Genomic DNA, 26204 nt, shown 5'->3' with positions numbered 1-26204 from the left:
TTATGAACATAAGCATATATAAAAGGAGTTGTCCTTTGGGAAACAATGCTTTCCAACTAAATTGCGATTATGTATAATTCTGATGGGATACTAGAATGTTGCTTATTGTCATCTGATATTCAGATTGATGATTCAGAGTGCTTCTAAATTTGTCTTTCTCTAGAGCAAATAAATAACAAATAAGTAAATACATGGTTACATAAAACTAAAATAGAGGGTCAGAGTGATAGTACAGTGGGTAGGACATTTGCCTTGCATGCAGCTAACTCAAGTTCTATCTCCAGTATCCCATATGATCCCCCAAGCCTGCCAGGAGTGATTTCTGAGCACTGAGCCAGGAGTAACCTCTGAGCACTACTAGATGTGGCCCATAAACAAAAAGCAGCAACAAAAAAAACTTAAAAATCTTCACTGAAGGGGCCGGAGAGGGGGCGCTAGAGGTAAGTCGTCTGCCTTGCAAGTGCTAGCCTAGGACAGACCACAGTTCGATCCCCTGGCATCCCATATGGTTCCCCCCAAACCAGGGTCGATTTCTGAGCGCATAGCCAGGGGGTAACCCCTGAGAGTCAAAAGGGTGTGGCCCAAAAAAACCAAAAAATAAATTTTTTTTCACTGAAAAAACTATCATTTGGGTCGGAGAGATAGATAGCATGGAGGTAAGGCATTTGCCTTTTATGCAGAAGGTCATTGGCTCGAATCCCAGCATCCCATATGGTCCCCTGAGCCTGCCAGGAGCAATTTCTGAGCATGGAGCCAGGAGTAACCCCTGAGCGCTGCCAGGTGTGACCCAAAAACAAAACAAATAAACAAAAAAAAAAAAGCACAGAAAAAAACTATCATTAAACAAGACATTCTACTGAATGGAAGAAGAGATTTGATGAAGGCTAACATAAATCTAAATCTAGCCAGAATTTATATCGATAACTGCTCTGCATGGTATTAATATTTCTCAGATTTCCACCTTTTTTTTAAAGCAAGATTAAGGAAGCTACAAAACTCAACAAAAATATAATAAACGGGCCAGCATGGTGGCATTAGAGGTAAGGTGTCTGCCTTGCCAGCATTAGCCTAGGACGGACAGCGGTTTGATCCCCCAGCATCCCATATGGTCCCCCAAGCCAGGAGCAACTTCTGAGCACATAGCCAGGAGTAACCCCTGAGAGTCACCAAGTGTGGCCCAAAAACCAAAAAATATATATATAATAAACAATTCCATCAAAAATATTGGAGGGGTCAAAGTATAGTACAGTGTGTAGGACATTGGCCTTGCACACAACAGACCCAGGTTTAATTCCCAGCACCACATACTGATCCCTTGAGCCTGCCAGGAGTGATCCCTGGGCACAGAGCCAAGACTAAGCCCTGCTGGGTGTGGCCTTAAAAAAAAAAATTGGGGAAGAAAAACGGAACAGATACTCTGCCAAAGAAGACATACAAATTGCCAACAGGTACATGAAAAATGCTTATAAGCACATATTATCTATGAAAATACAAATTAAAATCATTTGAAAAGATGATTTTGGAGTAAGAGCAGGAAAAGAACAGAAAAAAATTTGTGAGAAAGATCAGAAAAAGGACTCCTCATTTGGGATTAAACCTGGATCAGCCACATGCAAGGCAAGTAATCTGCCCATTATACAATTACTCTGGCCCCTCTATTATTATTTTATTTTTTTGGCTTTTGGGTCACACCCAGCAGCGCTCAGGGGCTACTCTTGTCTCTACGCTCAGAAATCTCCCCTGGAAGGCATGGGGGAATCATATGGGATGCTGGGATTCAAACCGTCGTCCTTCTACATGCAAGTCAAATGCCTTACCTCCATGCTATCTCTCTGGCCCCATGGCCCCTCTATTATTTCTGAATAAGAAATACTTCTTTTTTGAGGTGTTCACTAAATATTTTGCACAATATCTTTACTATTAATTTAAAATATTATGTAGATGTTAACTTTTAAGGAATTACACGCAAGGCTAATGATATTTTTGAAATATGGAATAGTCAAGCAAAGGAAAGATGATTTAATCTAAATCTTAGTACCTTGTTTTAATTAATTTAAATGTAATTTGCATTTTCTTTGATAAATATTTATCTTAATGCATAGTACTTTTTTTCAACAGCCTTTAAAAAATACTAAAATTCTCATCTTTAAAAGTCTGTTTAGGGAGTGCAGAGAGAAAGCACGGAGGTAGGGAATTTGCCTTGCATGCAGAAAGTCAGTGGTTCGAATCCCGGTATCCCATTGGTCCCCCGAGCCTTCCAGGAGCGATTTCTTAGGGTAGTGCCAGGAGTAACCCGAGAGCTGCCGGGTGTGACCCAAAAAAAAACAAGAAAAAAAAGTCTGTTTAGGGCCCAAGCAGTGGCGCAGTGATGGGGTTTGTCTTGCACGCGTTGACCTAGGACTGATTCCCTGGCATCCCATATAGACCCCCAAGCCAGGAGCAATTTCTGAGTGCATAGCCAGGAGTAATCCCTGAATGTCACCGAGTGTGGCCCAAAAACCAAAAAAAAAAAAGTCTGTTTATCAACCAGACTTCTGTTAGGCTCTACAATGAATCCAAGCAGCTGAGCTTAAAGGGCAGAGAAACCCTGTATCTCTTAGGCCAAGGGAATTCCCTTTCAAATTTTCCCAATATTTACTGTGCCTATGCAAAAAAAAAAAAAAAAAAAGCACAAATTAATTTTTTGTTATTGTTGTTGTTGCTTGTTTTATTTTCTTTTTTGTGTGCTTTGTATTTTTATTTTGGGACCTTGGTTATTGTTTGGTTGTTGTCTTTATTGCTGTGATGATTTTTGGTTCTTTTGTTTGATTTTCTTTGTATTGTTTTTATGTTTTTCTTCTTTTTTCCCTTTCTTCTCTTAAATTGATATTTATAGCCTCTAGAAGGACTCCTCCTATTTTTTGCTTGTTTGATTTTTGCCCCCCACCTTTTTTTTCTTTTCTTTTTTTTTTAATTTTTTTCCACCTTTTTTTTTTCTTTCCTCCAAACAGAACCATATAACTTGAACCATCTTGTTCTGCCTCACAAATTGAGGGGGAAATAATGGAGGGTACCAAGACCAAACAGTTGTGTGAACATTGAGTAGAAATAAAAAAATGATCAGACTTAAACACCAAACCCAAAGCCAACAACAACAGAATCGATACCCAACAAGCTAGACACAGAGGGGACCACTTATACTAGCAGGCTGGGGGGCACAGAAGGGGGATATGTGATGCATGCTGGGAACAGGTAGAGGGAAAACAACTTTGGTGGTGGGAATGCCCCTGTTTCAATGTCACTATGTACCTAAAATATTACTGTGAAAGATTTGTAATTCACTTTGGTCAAAATAAAAATTATTTAAAAATAAACATACTCTAGGAAAAAATTTTTTTCAAAAGAAACATACTCTAGGGGCCGAAGAGGTGGTGCTAGAGGTAAGCTGTCTGCCTTGCAAGCGCTAGCCAAGGAAGGACTGTGGCTCGATCCCCCAGCGTCCCATATGGTCTCCCCAAGCCAGGTGCAATTTCTGAGCACTTAGCCAGGAGTAACCCCTGAGCATCAAATGGGTGTGGCCCAAAAAACAAACAAACAAACAAACAAAAACATACTCTAGGTTCTTTCTTTTTTTTTTTTTTTTGGTTTTTGGTTTTTGGTTTTTGGTTTTGGGGCCACGCCCAGTGACACTCGGGTTACTCCTGGCTATGCGCTCAGAAATCACTTCTGGCTTGGGGGACCATATGGGATGGTCTAGGCATCAAGGTCTATGTATGCAAGGCAAACACCCTACCACTTGCGCCACTGCTTCGGCCCCATAGGTTCTTTTTTATTACAAAGTTCTGTAATTGTATTAGCTCTCTATCATGTGGTTATGCAAGTCATTATTTTAGTGGTGGGTTATTGCATAATAAATATAACCAGAGTTATATGGATTTTTATTTCCTAGGCAATGAATTCTCTTGTGCCCCTTGGCACTTTGGGTGGTTTGTTTTGTATCATGAAACATAATCTTTTTTAGCAGTATATCATGACAAATATTTTACATTATCTCAAACCAAATTGGCATGCAATTTTATTTTCATTATTTCTTAATATTTGAACTGAAACCGATTTCACCTATTCAGTTCATCTTAACATGTTCAGGTGTGTGTTTACTGAAGTAACTTATTAAGATATGTAAAACCAGTATAGGGGAAGAAAATATTTTAATGGATGAATAATTACTTGATTTGCAGAAAAGGATAACCCATAATTGTGTTTGCAAGTTGGAGACTTCATCACCTGTGCTAAAGTTCCATGTTAAAAAGCCTTGGGCTGTAAAGACAGAATAGGGTAAAGACATTTGCCTTGATGCAGTGACTCTGGTTTGATCCCCAGCACTACATAAGTTCTCCAAACCCTGCCAAGAGTGATATCTGAGCACAGAGCCAGGAATAAGCCCAGAGTACTGCCAGTATGACCCCCCAAAATCAATACATATACAAATATATCAATAAATGATCCCAGATTGTGAACTGATAATGTCCTTCTGAAAAGTTCAGATCCATGCTTTCTCAGAGCCCTGTTTCCAGTTGGTAAATGCTGCCATCTGCTTCCACTTCCTCAGCATGCCACTCTGTCTCCAGCTTTCTCTTGTCCCAATTTATTTTTACTGGTCCTGTGCTGTGCATTCTACATTCACACATATTTCAATAACAGTCTGAGGACTTTTATAGAACAGAACAATTTTTGAAATATTTTCTATGTTGAAATTCTTCTGCAGATGCTTTTGTTCTTTTCTCTGATTCAACTATTTGTTTCCCTAAAGTTTGTGGGTAACATTTTTTGTTCATGACCAGAGATTTTAGTGGGAAGAAAAAAAAAACATAAGTGAAATGATCAGAAAGAACAGTGTCCTGTGAGAGAAAAGAAACTGAAGGTAGTGGGGTGGAATCGATTAGAGAAGGAAGGATTCCTCAATCTTACTAGCTAATCAGAGCAGCCAGGGAAAGCAGAGAGGAGAGAAAGAAGAATATTAAACACAGAAAAAGCAGCATTAGCAAAAATCTAGAGGCTTGAAGCCAAAAGATTAACTGGGAAGACAGCTTAATGGGCTGGAGTACAAGCGTTGTATGAAGGAGGCTGGGTTTAGTTCCCACCACCATCTACTCCCCAAGCACTTCCAAGAGTGACTCTCAAGCCCAGCTTTGTGTGACCCCTCAAAAGTAAATAAAAGATGGGATCATTTGACCATAGAGGCTGGGTGGTGTAGTTGAACTAAGGATGGAAAGGAAACCAGAGATATCTTTTGAATCACCACAAGGCCATTCATTATCTTAAGAGCAGGGAAAACCATTAATACATTTTTATCAAAGATGGGACTGGAGTACCAGCACAGTGAATAGGGCATTTGTCTTGCATGCAACCAATCTGGGTTCAATCCCTGGCATCCCACATGGTCCCCTATGCCTGCATAGAGTAATTTCTGAGAGAATAACAAGGAGTTTACCTTGAACACCACCAGATGTGGCCCCAAAACCAAAGGAAAATAAAAAGGTAATAGTTAAACTTAATTTCTCGAAGCTCATTTTTGCCTCAAGTGGAGAGATTACTAAGGGACTACAGTGGAGGCACAAAAGCCAGGAGGCCTATGTTTCTGTTTGGGTAATTGCCTTTGTGATTAAGAGAGAGAATTGTGCTTGAGGAGGCAGGAGAGATAACTAGACTTTAGGATTGTGTGGGCTGTGAGGACAGTAGAGAGGAAAAGTGATCCCTTATGTAGGTAGCTAAGGACATCCAAGCTCAGCATCTGAGCCTTTGAAAAATACAACTTTAAATGGAGCTGATCCTTGATGTGTGCAGGACAGCGGAAAGCACAGAGGATCATGGGACTTAGAGTGTTTGGCATCTGAGGTGTCTGGCGAATGTCTATGTGACTTTACCTAGTGTGCAGTTGAATGGAGGGCATGTACTAGCAAGAGACAGATGGGTCATTGAGCAATATTTTTGGGTTCTTTAGGTGCCAGTCATTAAGCGTTGGGTATAATGATGAATGAGACAGAGTTTCACCTTCTAGCAGATTATTCTTATAGTGGAGAACAAGAAACAATTAAATAATTCATCTAGTTTGGACAAAACTGGGCAGGAGAGAGGTGAGGCCTAAGAGCCAGTTCTAAGATAGGTGAGATCCCTGAATAACTAGGGAAACTTGTCCATGAGTGAGGAGAAAAGTACTCAAGTCAGAGCAGATCCTGTGTGAAGTCCAGAAGTCCTGGACTCCCCTGCTACCTCAGCTTGAATTTGTCCTCCCACTTCTGTCATTCCAGTGAGTTAGGTCATCTCAGAACATGTGCAAATATTTGGTTTCATTCTCTCTTTCCTTTTTTTTTAATAGGGATCATACCTATCCAACGGTGTCAAGGATTGAACTTGGATTGTCACACATGTAAGGCATGAGCAGACACTGTCACAGGAGCCCTATCTCTAGTCTCCAGATGCCCCTTTTAATAGCTTTTTGACAATGAGTTGATCAGAGCATAGACTATACCCAAAGATTTTTCTTTTTTCCTTTCTTTTTTCTCACCACCCCTTTCTTTCTTGGGTTTCCATCTCTCATAAAGTACATCCTGATTTTTCAATCTAGTGGTAAAATAAAAGCAAAATCAGAGTTACTCACGAATAGTATTGAATCTCTGATACAGATTCTGCTTCAGTTCTTATGTGCCCAGAGATGAGCCAATGTCTCCTAAATGTGCCTTTGCTGTCCCTTCCTATGTTATGTGCAGGTTTGTGTTTTGGTTTTGGGTGGAACACCTGGCAATGTTCAGAGGCCACACCTAGATCTTACCTGCTATTGGGACAATCTGAGTACCAAGATTCAAGCCATAAGCAATCATCTGAACCTTTGTACTATCTTTTTTGGCCCTTAAATGCAGGCTTTTGTTTTCTTTTTTGTTATTGGGCCACACCTGGTGGCACTCAGGGAAACTCCTGGCTCAGCACTCAGAAATCACTCCTGGCAAGTTCAGGGGACCATATGGGATGCCAAGAATCAAACCCAGGTCCACTACATGCAAGGCAAACAGCCTACCTGGTGTGTATTACTCCATTCTCTAAATGTAGGTTTTGGTTTTTTGGGTCACACCCGGCAGTGCTCAGGGGTTACTACTGGCTCCACGCTCAGAAATCGCTCCTGGAGGCTTGGCAGGCCCCCAGCCATCCCCCCTCTTTCTCCCCTGGACTCCAGGCCTTCCCTGGGTGCCAGCCCAGATGGCCAGAAGTGGGTTCAGGTGAACTCTTAGGGGTCCTCAGGCTTCCCTCCTACCTCCGTACTCCATGGGGAAGAGGACGGGCAGATATCTGGCTCCCTGTTTCCTCTTTGATTCTGGAGGCCAGCTCTTGCCAGGTATGGGGTTTGGGGAGGCCCCATGCCGGAGGCCTTCTCCCTAGCCTGGGGAGTGCTGGGAGGCTTGGCAGGCTCCCAGCCATGCCCCTCTTTCTCCCCTGGACTCCAGGCCTTCCCTGGGCACCGGTCCAGGTGGACTCTATAGGAGTCATCAGGCTTTCCCCCACCTCTCCCTACACTAATGGGAATGTGCTTTGGGAGGAGGGTGGGCCGTTGCAGCACTGGTTTATGTTGGAACAGTCACTGGAAATTTTTTCTCCTTGGTCTCTATTTCAAAAACCACATGGGGGCTAGTGCCCCACGTGTACAATATATATTGATAGTATTATATGCATATAGTTTATATATGCATAATATCCGTCTTGTATTGTGACCTTGATACTGCCCCACAAAGCTCATTTCTAATCTTTTACTTCCTCAGTCCCAACCATTATTTCCCCCCATTTACCCATGTAGGTGCAGCTCATGACATGAAGCTCACCACATAGAGTAATGAGTTCAGTTAGAGAAATAACTACACTGAAAACTATCATAACAATGTGAATGAACGAGTACAGGTGTGGGTGGGGTGTGGAGGAGGGAGATCTGGGAAATTGGTGGTGGGAATCTTGCACTGGTAAAGGGGGTGTTCTTTACATGACTGTAATCATACAACTACAATCATATTTGTAAACATGGTGTTTAAGTAAAGATAATTTAAAAAAGAGAGAGATGGAAAATAATATTAAAAACAAACAAACAGGGGCCCGGAGAGATAGCACAGTGGTGTTTGCCTTGCAAGCAGCCGATCCAGGACCAAAGGTGGTTGGTTCAAATCCCGGTGTCCCATATGGTTCCCCATGCCTGCCAAGAGCTATTTCTGAGCAGACAGCCAAGAGTAACCCCTGAGCACTGCAGGGTGTGGCCCAAAAACCAAAAAACAAACAAACAAACAAAAAGGAAATCACTCCTGGCAGGCTCAGGGGACCATATGGGATGCTGGGATTCGAACCAATGACCTTCTGCATGAAAGGCAAATACCTTACTTCCATGCTATCTCTCCGGCTCCCTAAATGTAGGTTTTAGCAAGAAATTTTGTCTTTCTATCCATTTCTCATTGATATTGGCAATGAAAACCCCTTATAAGGGAGAGACACAAACAGGGCTTTGAAAATTATTGAATTCCAGGTTGGCTGAACAAAAGATCCTCCAGAAAAGCTGAAATATCAACTTTGAACCATAATGCCTTAATTGTCTATTTTTGTATTATGGTCACTGGTAATCTTCAGTGGCACTATTGTTATTGATCTAGATTGTCATAAGTCTTTATATGCTCAATAAGATGATGTAGTTCAGGGGCCAGCACGGTGGTGCTAGAGGTAAGGTAGCTAGCTTAGGAAATACCACGATTCAATCCCCCAGTGTCCCATATGGTCCCCCAAGCCAGGAGCAACTTCTGAGCGCATAGCCAGGAGTAACCCCTGAGCGTCACCGGGTGACCCCCCAAAAAAAAGATGATGTAGTTCATAAATGTTCTGTGGGTTTGTTCATTTCTCTTCCTCTTAACTCCTTAAACTTCCTTATTCTCTGAGGAACAGATTTTAAAATGAAATCAGTGAATAACCAATAATACCTTCTGATTTTTTTGAGTGAAATGAGAGTTGTACATCCTAACTTTCTATCAAAAGCTAGAAATGATTAAGCTTAGTGAGAAAGAAACTGGACTAACATACTATAGCCTTAAACTGAAAGCTAAGGTAGTGAGTGACCCCAGTTCCATCCTGACATTACACATGGTTCCCTGCATCGCCATGAGTGACCCACGGTCACAGCCAGGAATAGAGAGGTTCCTGAGCACCACCAGGTATGGACCCAAAAGTACAAAGACAAAAGAAAAGGCTTGAGTTATTTAGGTAGATGATCAAATCATCTATGAAAACTGTAGGCCAAAACCTCCTTCAGCATAAAGCCTTATTTGATTCTGTGATGGCTGAGAGAAATAGGAAACTAGAGAAAAAATTTGAAGCACAAGAGGGTGGTTCATGAATTGGAAGATACTTTCTCCATTGTATGAAAGAGCAAAGTGAAGCAGCAGGTGTTGCTAGGGATTTACAGCTGGTTACCTAGCTCATTGGTGAAGGTTAGGGTTAGGGTTACGATGCAGGGGTCTTCAAACTACGGCCCACGGGACACATATTGTATTTATTCCCATTTTTTTCTTCACTTCTAAATAAGATATATGCAATGTGCATAGAAATTTGTTTATAATTTTTGTTTTTACTATAATCTGGCCCTCCAACAGTCTGATGGACAGTGAACTGGCCCCCTGTTTAAAAAGTTTGAGGACCTCTGGTAGATGAACTGTTAAGTGGGAAGGTGGTGCCATCTAGGACTAACATTCCCAGAAAGAAATCTGTACCTGGGACTTTTAAGTGAATGTCAATATTAATTCACCATTCCCCCAAATACAATGGCCCTTCAGAATTGTCTTATATGTACCCTGCCTGTGCTCTACCATTGGAACAGAAAGTCCTGTTAATAGCACATCTGTTTGCAACATTATTTACTGAATACTGCTCAAAATTTTGTTTTGTTTTGATTTTGGTTTTGGGCCACACCCAGCGGCGCTCAGGGGTTACTCCTGACTGTCTGCTCAGAAATAGCTCCTGGCAGACATGGGGGAACTTATGGGATGCCGGGATTTGAACCAACCATCTTAGGTCCTGGGTTAGCTGCTTGCAAGGCAAACATTGCTGTGCTATCTCTCTGGCCCCGCTCAAAAATTTTTTTGCAATGCTGTTACTCATGGATAATGTACTAGGTTATCCCACAGTTCTAATGGAGATGTTTTGGGAAAGATAATCACTTCTTTAATGTTGCAGTAAGTTTAATAACACACTTCCTGATGATTTGTAGCGTGCAGATGCCAACCCTTTCCAGGCCATGGACCGAATGATGGCAGATGTGGGAAGGAGTATACAAGATCTGCATAGAAACTTTGTAAGTACTAAAATAATGATGAAAGCATTGTTCTTAAGTAATAATGCTTTATAAGATTGTTTTTGAACTTTTTAAACCCTGGTTCATAGTAATTGAAAGAATCTGTTAACATCATGACTAGAAAAACAAAATACTGTGTTCTTTATGGATATAATTGAGACTGAAGTTTCATGAAACAATGATTATGCTATTTATCGTATACTGATATTTTCTACTTATTTCACATTTTAAAAATTCTATTCACGGGGCTGGAGAGAGAGCATGGAGATAAGGCATTTGCCTTGCATGCAAAAGGTCGGTGGTTCAAATCCCAGCATCTCATATGGTCCCCCGAGCCTGCCAGGAGCGATTTCTGAGCGTAGAGCCAGGAAATCCCTGAACGCTGCCGGTGTGACCCAAAAAATAAAGAAATTCTGTTCACAACCCACCAAAATGACTTCACAATATTCAAGTTGGGAAAGTAATACTTTCAAAATTAAAAAAAAATTAACATTTTCATTCAGCTGGAGGTCACCATTACAAATAAGCATTTTATATATATGTATATATATTGAGGTGTGTTTATTATTTATAACCTTCTTAATAGAATTTATAAATTTATAGGCTGCAATATTACCACTGCACAAAACTGATGATCAATAAGCATACAAGAAAGAGTTTATTGTCACTTATCAGGGAAACACAATCAAAACATCTTACTATGAGAATGGTACATATCAAAAGACTGGATGCAGTCAGTGTTGGTATGGATGTGGCAAAACAGAAACTATCATTCGCTGCTAGAAGGAATATTGTGTGGTTCAGCCTCTATGGAAAACAATATGGAAGTTTCTCAAAAAAGCTAATAAAGCTCCAATATGATCCAGTGATTCCACTTTCTGGCATTGATCCGAAATACAAAATCACTAATCTGAAAAGATCGTTGCAGTGCTAAGTACAATATCCAGGATATGGAAACAAATACCAAACAACAAAGGGATGGATAAAGAAATTGGGTCTGAGGCTGGAGCTATAGCACATTGGGTAGAGCGCTTGCCTTGCACGTGGCCAACCCAGATTCAATCCCTGGCATCCCATATGGTCCCCAAACCTGCCAGGCATGATATCTGAGCGCAAAACTAAGAGTAACAGCTATGAGCTGTTGGATATGGCCCTAAAATTTGTGCATTTATATACAATGGAATATTGTACAGTCAACAAGAAAAGCAGAAAATCATGCAGTTAAGTATAGCATCTAAGAAACTGTTTTAGTGTTTAAGAAAGAATAGAAATTTCGGGGCCCGGAGAGATAGCACAGTGGCGTTTGCCTTGCAAGCAGCCGATCCAGGACCAAAGGTGGTTGGTTCGAATCCCGGTGTCCCATGTGGTCCCCTGTGCCTGCCAGGAGTTATTTCTGAGCAGACAGCCAGGAGTAACCCCTGAGCATGGCTGGGTGTGGCCCAAAAACCAAAAAAAAAAAAAAAAAAAGAGAGAGAGAGAGAAATTTCAAGATGTTTAGTTTAGATGAGATCAGATTAGGGTAGATTCATATACATTCTAGCTACTTGTTAATTAGTGATAATACTTTCACTCTTCTACACTCATATTAACAGTATATTAACAGTATGACAATAACTCAATTCTTCAAGATGGTCCACATCTTGTTTATTGTCATCTAGTTTGGAATCTAAGGATCATTCAGCATGTCCGAAGCCAGGCCTTTCTGTCCAAGGCAATCATAGCAGTCTGAAACGTGCAGGCTGCATAAAGCTGCTTGTTGGACATACAGTAACATTGCACACTGGGGCACATTGACTAACAGTAGCAGAGACTCCTGGGCAGAATATCTTTATTATAGTATAAGGCATGTGTGCTTGAAATCAATGACTTAAAGATATCTAAGTCTGTCTCTTATTGGAAGAGTGGGAATTGACACAAAAATGAGAGTAGGTGAAGAGCCCTCTGGGGTACCACTTGAATAAGCTACACTGATAGATTAGTGCCCTTACTGCGACTTCTGCTAACAATCCTTCATTCTTTCCTGCATTCTCTGGATTTACAGTTTACATTTACTTCCAGGGCAAGCTCTCAATGGACCCAGATGGACATTCTTTTAGCTCTTCCTCTGTTATGACTTATTCCAAAGTCGGAAATGAACCACCAAAGGTCTTTCAGGCCTCGACTCAAACCCGAAGGGCTCCAGGAGGAGTAAGTGTTTTCTAAGCACCTGTGGGACTTTAGGAAATCATAGAATGATAAATCACCTATATCAAATTTAATTATATTTGCATTAAAGTCTGATTTGGTCCTGGGGGTGACATGGAAGACATCTATCCCTGTGAAAACATCGAGCTGACCATGTACTTAGTTATCTGTTGATATCTGCTACCGTCACTATGTTGACAGTATGGAAACTTTTTCTGTGAAAATGAGCCTGCTTTTGTTTGTTCCCAGAACTCTTTTTTATTTCTCCTCACTTGTTCTTAAATAATGTGTCAGATGTCTTTTTGTTTTGCTTTGTTTCTCCATCAGTTTCAGCTCAATATAATTGTACACACAAGTGAAGTCTTCCCTTTCCTTCTGACTGATTTTCACTTCAAGATGTACTGTACTCTTGAGATTCCTTGAGTCCATGTGTGCAGTTCTGGTTTCTTTACCCTCCTTAAGCTACTGCCTAGAGTAAGAATAGGGTACTGTTTTTCCACCTGGTTTTTACTGGCAGCTATTTTACTTGTCTCTCATTTTCCACTTACCTTTGCAAAGACCCAAGAAAGGGCTCTTTTGGTTTTACCTAAACATTACAGTCCCGCAGTGAGAACAATGGTTGGCTCAACTATGATATATCCCATTTCTTTGCTTCCTTATTGCTACTCATACTTAAAATAATTCATAATGATGATGATGCTTAGGAGTTCCCAAGTGGGGCATAAGGTCCCAGAGCCCTACTGACTAATCTCAGCCAATGGTGGTGGTTCTATGTCAGAGACTGAGGATGCAGAGATGTTCTGACCCTGTGTGCCAGCCCTTCGGTGCAAGGGGGCTCTAGGCCTGCACCCAGAGATGCTCAAGTATGTGCTAGGCATATGCTCTAACTACTGTTCTGTCTCCTGGCCCCAGAAGTGGCATTTTAAGGGGATCAGGATATGGCTCAGCAGAAGAGTTCATTTCACCTGTCTGAGATTCTGGATTAATTCCTGGCAATCCTTCACTCTACTCCATCCACCCAAATGTAAACAGTATAATTATAGTTATCCACAGAAAAGCTTGCTAATAGCCTTGGGATGTCATAAATATTCAAATAAGCCTTAGAATAGTTAAGGAACTACTATGAGATCCAATCCCATCAACATGACTGATCCTTATATATAGAAGTGGACCAAGGAATTCCTGTTTATTCCATGGTGGTATCCAGCGCCACACCCAGAGGTGCTGAAGATTGAATACTGCACTTTAACCTGCGGGGTGTGCTCTGTGCTTGAGCCACTTTCCCAGCACCTGTACATAGTTAAGGACAGGATGAAAGGCACTGGTCTTTGAAATTGTTATCTTTTTTTGGGAAAAAGATAAATTTTTCTTTTTTTTTTTTCAAGCAATGCTCAGACAGGCGTAGCCCTGGGAGGAACCCGGGGCCGCAAAGAGAAAAAGATAAATTTTATTGGTTTTATTTGTCCTATATATTTTAACTTTTAAGCAGAAAACTCAGAACTTTTCTGTGCTGCTTTACTGCAGTTTGGTGATGGCTGAATTACGTTGAGATCTAGAGATGTATGGTCTTACTTATAAAGGTAAATAGGCCTGGAGACTAATAGAATTGTATTTATTCTATGTCTTTGCATATATGCCTAAATAAAAATTAAGTGGTATAAACATTTTTTATAGATCAAGGAAACTCGGAAAGCATTAAGAGATTCTGACAGTGGATTGGAGAAGATGTCTGTTGGTCATCATCTCCGTGACCGTGCTCATGTTATTAAGAAATCAAAGAACAGCAAGACTGGAGATGAAGAGGTCAACCAAGAGTTCATCAATATGAATGAGAGTGAGTCACCCCAGGAAATGGCATCCAAACTTGGAAAACATGATGTATAGTTTCTCACTAAAAGTTTTGATTTTGGCTCAAGAGATAGTATAGCCAGTAATTCACTTGCTTTGCACACAGTTGAACTGGGGTTCAATCCCCCAATTCCTCTTGTGGTACTCCGAGCCCTGCTAAGAGAGATGTCCAAGTATAGAATTAGGAGAGAGTCCTGAGTCCCACCAGGTGTGGTCCAAATTATTAATAAATTTAAGTTTTGGGCCGGGCGGTGGCGCTAAAGGTAAGGTGCCTGCCTTGCCTGCGCTAGCCTTGGACGGACCGCGGTTCGATCCCCCGGTGTCCCATATGGTCCCCCAAGCCAGGAGCAACTTCTGAGCACATAGCCAGGAGTAACCCCTGAGCATTACAGGGTGTGGCCCAAAAACCAAAATAAATAAATAAATAAATAAATAAATTTAAGTTTTAAAGTTTATGAATGTAAAGAATAGGTTACTTTATCAAATAGATGAAATTATGTTTTCATCATTTCATAATCAAGCTTTATAGTGATATTTTATAATTATGGCCATCATTTAATTTTTGTAGTTGGAGAATAGAATATTTCTTTTTTGGGGGGAACCATACCTGGCGGTGCTCAGGAGTTACTCCTGGCTCTGTGCTCAGAAATCGCTACTGCAGGCATGGGGGACCATATGGGATGCCGGGATTCGAATCACCTTTGGTCCTGGGTTGGCTACTTACAAGGCAAATGTCCTACCACTGTGCTATCTCTCTGGCCCTGAAAACAGAATATCTCTAATTGGGTTTTATTAAGATGGTTAGTAAGCAAAGTGAATTTTTAAATATTTTCCAGATTTTCAAAGAAGTTCATTTGAAAAGATGGAAAAAATGGAGAGTGTCTTCCAAGTAGGAATCAGGCAGACTCACCAAGGCCACAGTGGATAGCCCTGAGCAGGGGGAGGGTACCCACGGCTGGGGAGCAAACATGATCTCAAGCTCCCTTTATCTTCCTAGCCCTAAAGCAGCAAATTTCAGTTAATTATGTCCTAACTCAGAATAACTATTCATGGTTTATTGTATTTAGTTTTGTGTATTCATCACCAAATACTTTTTCAAAGTGAATATTTGACTGTCACTACAGTTCATTAGTTCATATTATATTCATGTCAATTTACCATTATAGCTGAAAACAGCCCCTTATGATTATCTATATTTAACAATACTTTATATTCAGTAATATTTTAGCTGAATTACATTGAAGTTAAGTCTGTTTTCTAGGTTTCTTGTCCATCTTCAGTTAATTTCAGTCTTCCAGTATCCTGAATTGTCTTGTCATAGTTTTACAATTATATTTATTTTCTATTTTCAGGTGTTTTTGTTTTTTTTTTTTTGGATTGGAGGCTATACCTGCTGGTATTAGGGGTTACTCCTAGATTTGTGCTTATAGGCCACTCCTGGTGGCTCTAGGAGGATCATGCAGTGCCAAGGACTAAATCTGGGCCTCCTCCATGCAGAATGTGCTCTCTATATATTGGGCTACCTCTAGCAAAAAGTATATTGACTAATACTGTTTTATATCATAGTCAAGCTTTAAATGATTGTATCATCTTAAGTTTGGAATTTGATCAAAATAATTTTTTTAATTTTATTTAAGCACCATGGTTTACAAAGTTGTTCATACTACAATTGTTTCAGGCATTTAATATTCAACACCAATCCCACTACCACTGTGACCTTCCCTTCACCATCCTCAGTTTCCCATCCACTCTCCCAGCCTGCCCACATAGCAGGCACAAAATAGTTTATTTTATATTGCTTGTTAAAACAAAATAATTAGTGAAATTATAAAAAAAAAATGGTTCAGCAAAAGAAAGTGTGAGAATTGTTATATCTCACAATGGGGTCATTAAAGTCATTGTCTAAGGGTTTATTAAGCTGTTTGTTGCTAGTTAAGCCCTCTGTATTATTGTTTTTGCTTTTTTGTTTTGTTTTTGTTTTTTTGGTCATACCCAGTGACGCTTAAGGGTTACTCCTGGCTGTGCACTCAGAAATTGCTCCTGGCAGGCTCAGGGGACCATATGGGATGCGGGGGATAGAAATCAGGTCCGTCCTGGGTCAGCCTAATGCAAGGCTATTGCTCCAGCCCGTGTTTTGCTTTTTTGAGCTTAGTTGGCTTCTATCTACATTCCCATCTCATTTGCTGTGCTCCTACAGGACTTTTATTTTGTGGAATTTGGACGTGTTATGCAGCTCTGTATGTGGCCACAACACACTCCAGGAGTACCAGAATCTGCAGAACTGGGACAATTCTTGGCCCACGTCCCTCTTGAGGGGGCCTCAGAGTTTTCAACCTGGATAACACTGTACCTGTGACTTTCACTGACTTGACATCTCTTCTGAGATTAGTGGTGAAACTGTAAAACTAAGCCATTTACATGGCAACTGTAGGCTCTGAGCTGTGATTGTGGTTGCTCGAACATCTGGCAGTATAGGGGTGAGAGGCTTCTAACACTAGGCTGCCTGCCTGTCCCCATTCTGAGAAGACCCCTTAAAACCAGTCTACTTGGAGTTTTTATTGGTTTGGTCTCTCTGCAGTATTGAAATGGTGAAGGTGAACCATTTGTATGGTGGCAGCTGAAGAGTATGAGTCCAGCTGCTGGGCCCATCCCCTTCCTCCCAAAGACATCCCAGAGTTTTCAGCCTGAAGACCTGTGTCCTCATGAGTTTCATCAGCCAAGTCCAGTAGGAAAATGTTGAGAACAGCAAGTGTCCAGTTTAGAGAAATGGCATGGTTATGATGTGATGTGTTACCCCTCACCCAACTTCCTGCTTTTCTCATCTGGAAAGGGAGACCCAGTCTGTGGTTGATAATTAAGAGTAGCCTAAGGGGGCCGGGCGGTGGCGCAAGAGGTAAGGTGCCTGCCTTGCCAGCACTAGCCTAGGACGGACCGAGGTTCGATCCCCCGGTGTCCCATATGGTCCCCAAGCCAGGAGCGACTTCTGAGCGCATAGCCAGGAGTAATCCCTGAGCATCACCGGCTGTGGCCCAAAAACCAAAAAAAAAAAAAAAAAAAGAGTAGCCTAAGGGGAGGGGTGAGGGACAGACTCAGCAAGGAAGACGCAGCAGGTAGAGAGGAGACACAAGATGGAGGCAGAGGGTGCAGAGAGGCTACTTATTTTAAAGGCCCTGTGAGGAATATGCACATGGCGGTTAGGGCCTTGTAATAAAGCTGATGTCTCCTGAAGCTTCATCTGACTGCCTGTGGATCATTTTCTCACTGTTATCCTGAACCCACAGACCTGCGGGACTGAAAGGACTGCAGGCACTGGGCTGGGCCAAGAAAGGCCTCACCATCCATCCACTCCACACCATTAACACCTTATTAATATCTAATGCAACAGTGATGATACAGCTTAAAACAACCAATCAGTGTAACTGGATCAAAGGATTCACTGAATAGACTGATCAGACTAAAGGCAGGTGCCCAAAACATCAGAGCATCAATAATGGAATAATTATCAATAGAAATAGGACAGAAACAAAAACACAAGGAAATATCACAAGTCAAAGATTTGTGATATTTTAGGGAACAATAGGACAGCAGGTAGAGCACTTGCCTTGCATGGATTTTCGATCCCTGGCAACACATATGGCGCCTCCAGCACTGCCCAAGTAATTCCTGAGTGAAATACTAGGAGTAATACCTGAGTTTCACAGGTTGTGGCCCAAAACCCCTTACAACAACAAAAAGATCTTTTATATTTAAACTTTTCTGCCTACACCCTGAGTTTAGGCTAATGGAAACATCAAGTAAAATGACTTGTGTGAGCAGCAAGACAGTTACTGATTGGTTGGAGCCTTGATCCCTGTCCTCTATGCTACTTAATCTAGGTGATGCTCTTGCATTTGACAATGAGTGGCAGAGTGAAGTGTTAAAGTACAGACCAGTGGGACAGTGCCGCAATGTTGAAAATGGCCGGGTGCGAAGTGTTTGTCATGATAACTCAGGATCCCGAGAACTCAAAAGACGGTAATCATTATTTCTACAAGTTTGTAAAAGAAGTAAAGCTATTTTACCTAGCTGGAAATTTGGGTTAACATCCAACTTGTTTAAATCAACATCTTTTGAGAAGGGTATTATAATTTTATGTAAGACTACACAATTCTACACAAATCTACACAAATGTAGATTTGTATGTAAAAACCAGTAACTCTGGGCCCGGAGAGATAGCACAGCGGCGTTTGCCTTGCAAGCAGCCGATCCAGGACCAAAGGTGGTTGGTTCGAATCCCGGTGTCCCATATGGTCCTCCGTGCCTGCCAGGAGCTATTTCTGAGCAGACAGCCAGGAGTAACCCCTGAGCACCGCCGGGTGTGGCCCAAAAATAAAAAACAAAGAAACAAAAAAAACCAGTAACTCTTTAAATTGCATGATTATTGACTTGCAAATTTCAGATGCATAAGGTTCAGTATTTTCCTTGGGAAAAGTGATACACTAAAATGTAGGAAGGCTTGTGAGACCGATTTTAGTCTGGATTATAATTTAATATCGATATGTTTAATATTAATTATTATTTAATTTGGTAGGATCACACATTTCATACCAGGTAAAGATGCTGGTACCTGTAGACTCGATAGGAGAGAGGGAATGGTAGTATTTAAAAGATTTTGTTAAACTTCCTAAAGCAGTAAAAATTTAACATTGTATAATATTTAGTCAGATTTGGAAAAAATTTTGCAAAAATACTAGCCCATTTTAGAATGAACTTCTGAAATATCTGAAAAATGAGTGCTAAAACTAAGTTTAGTTTCTAAATATAGACAATTTTTACAAATATTCATATTCTAGAACTGTAATTTTTTTTCTCTGGATGAAAACAGTTTCTAATCAATCATACCAGAGAACAGCAGAAGTCTGTTCAAGGCTAAGAGTAATTGAACTGGAATCTGTTCTCAGATGTTGGAGAGATAGAGCAGGAATCTGTTCTCAGCCATAGATTAATAGAATTGGAATCTGTTCTTGGATGTAGAGTAATAGAACAGGAATTATCCTAGGCTATAAAAATTATAATAGAGTAGATCATAGACTTCCGGCTATTGTTGGCAGAAGGAACTTTCAAAACTAGCCACTGCTCAGTATTTAGCAAGAAAACCAGAAGCCTTGTGCAGAATATCATGTGTGAGTGCCTTTTCTTTAAGTGTCACTTAGAAATTCACTACTCTACATTTTCTATAGAGGAAATGCTTGAAAACACAAATTTCTTTCCAATAAAGTTACACTTAGAAAAGTTTATTGATTTAGAGCTTAACAGTGCTCAGATTGACTTGAAGCTGGACCCATTTAGAGAAAGCAACTAATTCGTTATATGACTTTCAGAGACTCTGCCTTCATCTACCTGGCACCAACAGAACTTTAGGGGATGAATTTCTCTAATAAACGGAACATTGGTGCTATCCAAGAGCTCAGCCATTAATTCCTGCTTCTGTTGATTGGCTTTTAGAATGTGGCAGGCTCAACAAACTAAAAGTTGTGAATTTTCTATTTAATCTCTATAACATTGTGACTAGCACTAAGTAGTTTCTTGAGAAAGACAGGTGACACTTTTCAGGGTTAAGTAATATCATCTGTCTGATGTTTTTCAAGGTTATTTAGAAATTTCTCATATTAGACTTTATAAACTGCTGAGGTTTAACCACATTTATTATACTGAATTGTAAATCACTGATATTTTGAAAAAATGAAATTAATGTTCATGTGTACATTTCCCAGGGAGAAGCTTCATCCAAATCTCAACAGTGAAAGGGGAAGAATAGCGGGTATTGCTGCTGACAGACTCAATGTCCAAGGGTCAACTGTGAAGATCAACAAGAAATAAGTAACCTCGCCTTAGTTTGGGTTGATTTAACAGAGAGTAATGGTGCTGGAAAATCCTAAGACCAAGTTTTAGTTGATAAATCAGTTATCTGTGCTTAACAACTTTGTTCTGTTCCTAAATGTTTTTGAAAGTGCTAGTTTAGATTACCCTTACTTCAGAAATAAACTTTGGTTTTCAACTATGGAAGTAAATTGTTAAGCATTCTATAAAACTCATCTTTAAATATACTAATTTTTAAAGCTGAAGTGCTGGTTTTGCTTTCCCAATTACTTCTCTGTTGATTCTGTAGTCATTCATTCATATGTTTAGATTAAACTTTGAACTGATTCTGTGTTTTTTATTAGCTGTACAAATGTAAACTGTTAAAAAAATAGTTCACTTTTTGCTAATACAGAGTGATATTAATAAAAGGTCAACAATAATTTACCTCAGACTTTCTACCATGTCATATGTATGGCCAGCTGAATGCTTTATGTTAAAATATAAGGCGGGGGGGGGGTAGAAAAATAGTACAGCATGCAGTGTGCTTGCCTTGCTTGCATGCAATCTGGGCTTGATCCCTGACACCACATGTAATACCCCAAAAACTGGCCAAGAGTGATCCCTGAGCAGAAAGTCAGGTGTAAGTCCTGAGTACTGCCAGTTGTGCCCCTTCAAAAAAATCATCATTTGCTAATTTATACTAAGGGTTTTTTATGTATGTTTAAACTTTATTTAAACACTATGGTTATTACCAGGTTGTTCATTATACATCTGGGTTTTTTCCCACAAATACAAAGTTGTTCATGATTGAGTTTCAATCATACAATATACAACACCCTTCCCAGTGCACATTTCCCACCACAAATGTCCCCCGTGTCCCTCCCAACCTACCCCCTGCCTTCCTTTGGGGCACACATTTTCTCTCTGTCTCTGTCTCTTGTTTTCCCTCTTAAACACAGTTGTTTACACTGTTTATGAAGGGGTACCATACATATCACTTTATCTCTTTTCAGCATCATTTCTTTTCCAAAATGATCATTTCCAACTGACATTGTTTTAGTGGTCCCTTCTCTGCCCTATCTGCACTCCTCCATTATTTGTGACAAGCCTCCTACCATGAACTGGTCCTCCTATCCCTTGTCTCTGTTGTCTCTGGATCATACTATCTTTCTTATTTTAATACCCCACAAATTAAATGAACTTAATAACCCACAAACAACTATGTATTATTCCAGGACATATGTAGATTTACCACAGTTTCTTTATCCACTCATCTGTTCTCAGACACTTGGGTTGTTTTTCAGATACTGCTACTGTGAACAGTGCTGCAATGAACATAGGATATATTCCTAGGAATTCATCCTAGAAATCTAAGGAGATTTAATTTGTTGTTATCCTTGTACAATGTGTTGCTTTTGGTTTTCTAATACATTTTCCACATCTGACACTTGCCAGAGAGACCACTTGTGGGCACATTTCCACATTTCCCAAAGATGTCTGCAAGTAAGTTCTCTAAGGTGGTAGAGTCCACACAGAAACTCTACTCAGCCTTTTATGACATTCAGAAAAATGTATTTCATATTCTTTTTTTTTTCTGGCGGTGCTCTGGAGTTACTCCTGGCTGTCTGCTCAGAAATAGCTCCTGGCAGGCACGGAGGACCATATGGGACACCGGGATTCGAACCAACCACCTTAGGTCCTGAATCGGCTGCTTGCAAGGCAAACGCCGCTGTGCTATCTCTCCGGGCCCTGCATTTCATATTCAATGAACCTGAATGATAGATCTCAAGATTTCTTAAACAAGTGATGTGTGTGTGTCTGTGCAGGGTGCTTAATTCAGTTCCTTTTTTAATCAAACCACTTATAAATTCAGCTCTAGCATTGTTCTACCGTGCATTATTATTCTCATAGAAGAGAAATTTGAGTTTTTTTGTTTTTTTTTTTTTTGGTTTTTGGGCCACACCCGGCAGTGCTCAGGGGTTACTCCTGGCTGTCTGCTCAGAAATAGCTCCTGGCAGGCATGGGGGACCATATGGGACACCGGGATTCGAACCAACCACCTTTGGTCCTGGATCGGCTGCTTGCAAGGCAAACGCCGCTGTGCTATCTCTCTGGGCCCAAATTTGAGGTTTTTAAAAATTGTAAAATGTTATGTCTTCAATGTTTACTATGTATTGAGGAGTGAAAGAATAGGAAATCCACTATCTTTTATTTTTCTACGTAGATCCAATGCTTTACATTGGAAGTAGAATTTTATATTTATGATCTCAATTTCTTACATCATGACATTCATTTTATTAGTCATATTTTGTGACTTTAGTCATGTGTGTATTTTATTATGTTTATGTGCGCATGCATGTGTGTGTTCATGCATGTATATGTGTGTGTGTTGCCAGGGTTTTCACCTCCACTGCTGAGCTCCTTCCCAGCCCTCACTATAAATTTATAAATTTTCAGTTTGTAATTGAAAGTAGTAGAGCATGTGTGAAAGATGCCAGCACTTTACTCTTATGCAACCTTTAGCATACTCATAACAGATTGTAACTTACTGGCAAATTGCCATATAAGTCATGAATTTTAAATAATACTTTTATATAAATTTATTTGAATAGAGCAAAAGCTCTAGATATTGTAATTATCCTTTGGCCTAATATTTAAAATGATGGTAACTTTAATCATTATATTAATATGAGAACACTTTAACAAGTAATATACCTAAACAGTTTAACTTCTATATAGTATGGCAAATAGAAAATTTATAGATTCCCCATATTTTAACCATGAAAATCCATTACTAAGTGACTTTTATATATATATATATGTATGTATGTATTTCTTCTATGCCACAATTATTTCTTAGTGACACTAACTGAAAAATGTGATAAAGAAATTAAATGCAGTGGCATTTGCTCATGTGATACCTTTTTTTTTTATCTTTATCAGAGTTGATGCTTAAGACAATTTTGACCAATCTAACAGTTAGGGCGAGTTGTGAGTTCAAGCTGCTCTGCTGCTCAGGAGTTTTCTTGACTCCAGCAAGCCACTGTGATGGTGGTGGTGTCTGATCTTCACTGTCAGGGGCGCCTGAGCATGTCCAAGTGATGGCATCAGGGTAGGCCTGTGGAGGTGATTCATGCTTTCATGGAAGGGGGTCTGGGAATGCCAGGAGAAATAGTGACAGCTAGGCAGCTGCAAGCCTGGAAGGTGGGATCTTTCTAGAAGCAGATCTTGTAACCAGACCTCCCCAGTGAAAAATTGTCACTGTATCTGACTCTGGTGTTTTGCTTTCAGGGCTGATGGCATCTTGCCTGATTGGGCTCTGACCAAGAGGGCCCTGGGTCTGGTAATGACCATGACCAACTGCCAACCCCTCTGTTGCATGATTTTGCTTGCAGATCTGGATTCCAGTGATCCAGTTGGGTCTAGTTGACCCCAGTATGGTGCTTGTTATCTTATTATCTCCTGGGCTTGAAAGGGTTCTGGCTTGACTATTAACTGGAACTTAGCCATGGGGAAGGTGTGCCCACTCACATCTTGTCCCACATTTCCCATGCCTGTGGCCAGTCAAAAGCATGATGGCTCTAACCTGAGAGAGAAATGCTGAGGTTTTTATATCAGAGGGGACATTGTGCAGATTGTCACATAATCTATTTATACAGCCTCCACTTTCTTTTTTTTTTTTTTTTGATTTTTTGGGCCACACCCGGCGGTGCTCAGGGGTTACTCCTGGCTGTCTGCTCAGAAATTGCTCCTGGCAGGCACGGGGGGGGGGGGGGGGACCATATGGGACACCGGGATTCGAACCAACCACCTTTGGTCCTGGATCGGCTGCTTGCAAGGCAAACGCCGCTGTGCTATCTCTCTGGGCCCACAGCCTCCACTTTTGAAAGAACTCATAGTGATCCCTTGGAGGACTCTGGCACAAACAAGACCTGAGACCCATTAGAAGAATAGCCCATGGGGCTGGTGAGGTGGCGCTAGAGGTAAGGTGTTTGCCTTGCAAACGCTAGCCAAGGAAGGACCGTGATTTGATCCCCCAGCGTCCCTTATGGTCCCCCCCAAGCCAGGGGCAATTTCTGAGCGCTTAGCCAGGAGTAACCCCTGAGCATCAAATGGGTGTGTCCTCAAAAACAAAACAAAAAAAGAATAGCCCAGTGTACACCACTTCCAGAGGTGCCACATTTTCTACTGTCAAAACTTATCTTTTAGTCCAGACTTTCTAACTCCATGACTTGGATTTACTTTTTCTTCTCTCGATTCAGAGGGAAGGCAGTCAGCTTTTACATACACCATGTCCTGTGTAGATCAAGTAAGGCCTGAGTTACTAAACTAGTGCAGCACATCAAAACCTTGGGTTTGGAGCATATAGTACAGCAGGTACAATTGCCTTGCACATGGCCAACTGACATTCAAGCCCCAGTATCCTACATGGTTCCCAGAGCTCAATTAGGCAGCATCCCTGAGCACAGAGCCAGGTGTAACCCCTGAGCAATGCTGCATATACCATCCCACCAAAAAAAAGACAGTGTCAAGTTACTTGGACAGGTTTTTTTGTTTTTTTGTTTGTTTGTTTTTTGGGGTTTTGGGGCCACACCTGATGATGCTCAGGGGTTACTTCTGGCTATGTGCTCAGAAATCACTCCTGGCTTGGGGGACACTGGGGGATTGAAACACGGTCTGTCCTAGGTTATCGTGTGTAAGGCAAGCACCCTACCACTTGCACCACCACTCTAGCCCCACTTGGATAGTTTTTAAAAATAAGATCCAACTAGCAACAAGAGCTTCTGACAATGACTTAATGACCTCATTGTGAGGTACAATAATTTTCACAAATTTTCTTCTTATTCTCCTCTTTTTCTTTTCTAAAAATAATTTTGCTTCCATTTACCTAGAAACAAATATAATAACATATAATCAACATACAATATGTGGTATATAAAGTAATTTATGTATACAATTTCATTTAAAGGACTGTGATTTACAAAGTTATGAGTAGTTGGGTTTAGACATATACTTTTTTTAAATAGCTGACCTTTCAGTAATTTTTATTTATTTATTTATTTATTTTTGGTTTTTGTTTTGTTTTTGTTTTTTTGTTTTTGGGCCACACCCGGTAACGCTCAGGGGTTACTCCTGGCTATGCGCTCAGAAGTCGCTCCTGGCTTGGGGGACCATATGGGACACCAGGGGATCGAACCACGGTCCGTCCAAGGCTAGCGCAGGCAAGGCAGGCACCTTACCTTTAGCGCCACCACCCGGCCCCTATTTTTGGTTTTTGGGTCACACCTAACAGCATTCAGAGGTTACTCCTGGCTCTACGCTCAGAAACCACTCCTGGCAGGCTCGGAGGACCATATGGGATGCCGGGATTCGAACCATCGACCTTCTGCATGCAAGGCAAACACCTTACCTCCATGCTATCTTTCTGGCCGCCTTTCAGTAATTCTTGTAGAATTGATTAACTGTTGCAAATGCTACCATTTCTTGTTTATCTAAAGTTTATCCCTCTCCCTAATCTAAATGACAGCCTGAAGGATAATGAACTATAGACTAGAATTTTGGTTTTGGTTTTAGTTTTTGGTTTTTGGGTCACACCTGGCAGCGCTCAGGGTTTACTCCTGGCTCTACACTCAGAAATCACTCCTGGCAGGCTTGGGGGACTATATGGAATGCCAGGATTCGAACCACCGTTGTTCTGCATGCAAGGCAAATGCCCCACCTATCTCTCTGGCCATTGTTTTTGTTTTTGAGCCACACCTGACAGTGCTCAGGAGTTACTCCTGGCTCTACATTCAGAAAATACTCCTGGCAGGCTTGGAGGACCATATGGGATGCCGGGGATTGAACTCAGGTCAGCCTTTGCAAGGCAAACACCTTCCCCAAAATGCTATTACTCCAGCCCTGGAAATATTTTTCATTCAATATTTAGAATATGTCATTCCACTCCTTTTATTTTGGGTGATATAATTCCATTGGCAAAGGCAAC

The 26204-nt window shown here is 40.8% G+C and overlaps 1 protein-coding gene across 1 annotated transcript in view; it reads left to right on the top strand.

The window, feature by feature from the left end:
• MLF1 (myeloid leukemia factor 1) overlaps positions 1 to 20430 on the top strand; it is a 28287-nt gene extending 7857 nt beyond the window's left edge. Inside the window, exons 3-7 of the mRNA XM_049774480.1 lie at positions 10262 to 10345; positions 12404 to 12532; positions 14204 to 14363; positions 18253 to 18391; positions 20131 to 20430. Of these exons, the coding sequence (XP_049630437.1) occupies positions 10262 to 10345; positions 12404 to 12532; positions 14204 to 14363; positions 18253 to 18391; positions 20131 to 20236 (618 nt within the window). The 3' untranslated portion in view covers positions 20237 to 20430. The remainder of the gene's footprint in view (positions 1 to 10261; positions 10346 to 12403; positions 12533 to 14203; positions 14364 to 18252; positions 18392 to 20130) is intronic.
• Positions 20431 to 26204: the final 5774 nt, after the last annotated feature.

This window comes from Suncus etruscus, chromosome 6 (assembly GCF_024139225.1).
Source record: "Suncus etruscus isolate mSunEtr1 chromosome 6, mSunEtr1.pri.cur, whole genome shotgun sequence".
NCBI classification, from domain to species: Eukaryota; Metazoa; Chordata; class Mammalia; order Eulipotyphla; family Soricidae; genus Suncus; species Suncus etruscus.
Note: the sequence above shows the minus strand (reverse complement) of the source record. Positions and strands in the feature narration are given on the sequence as shown.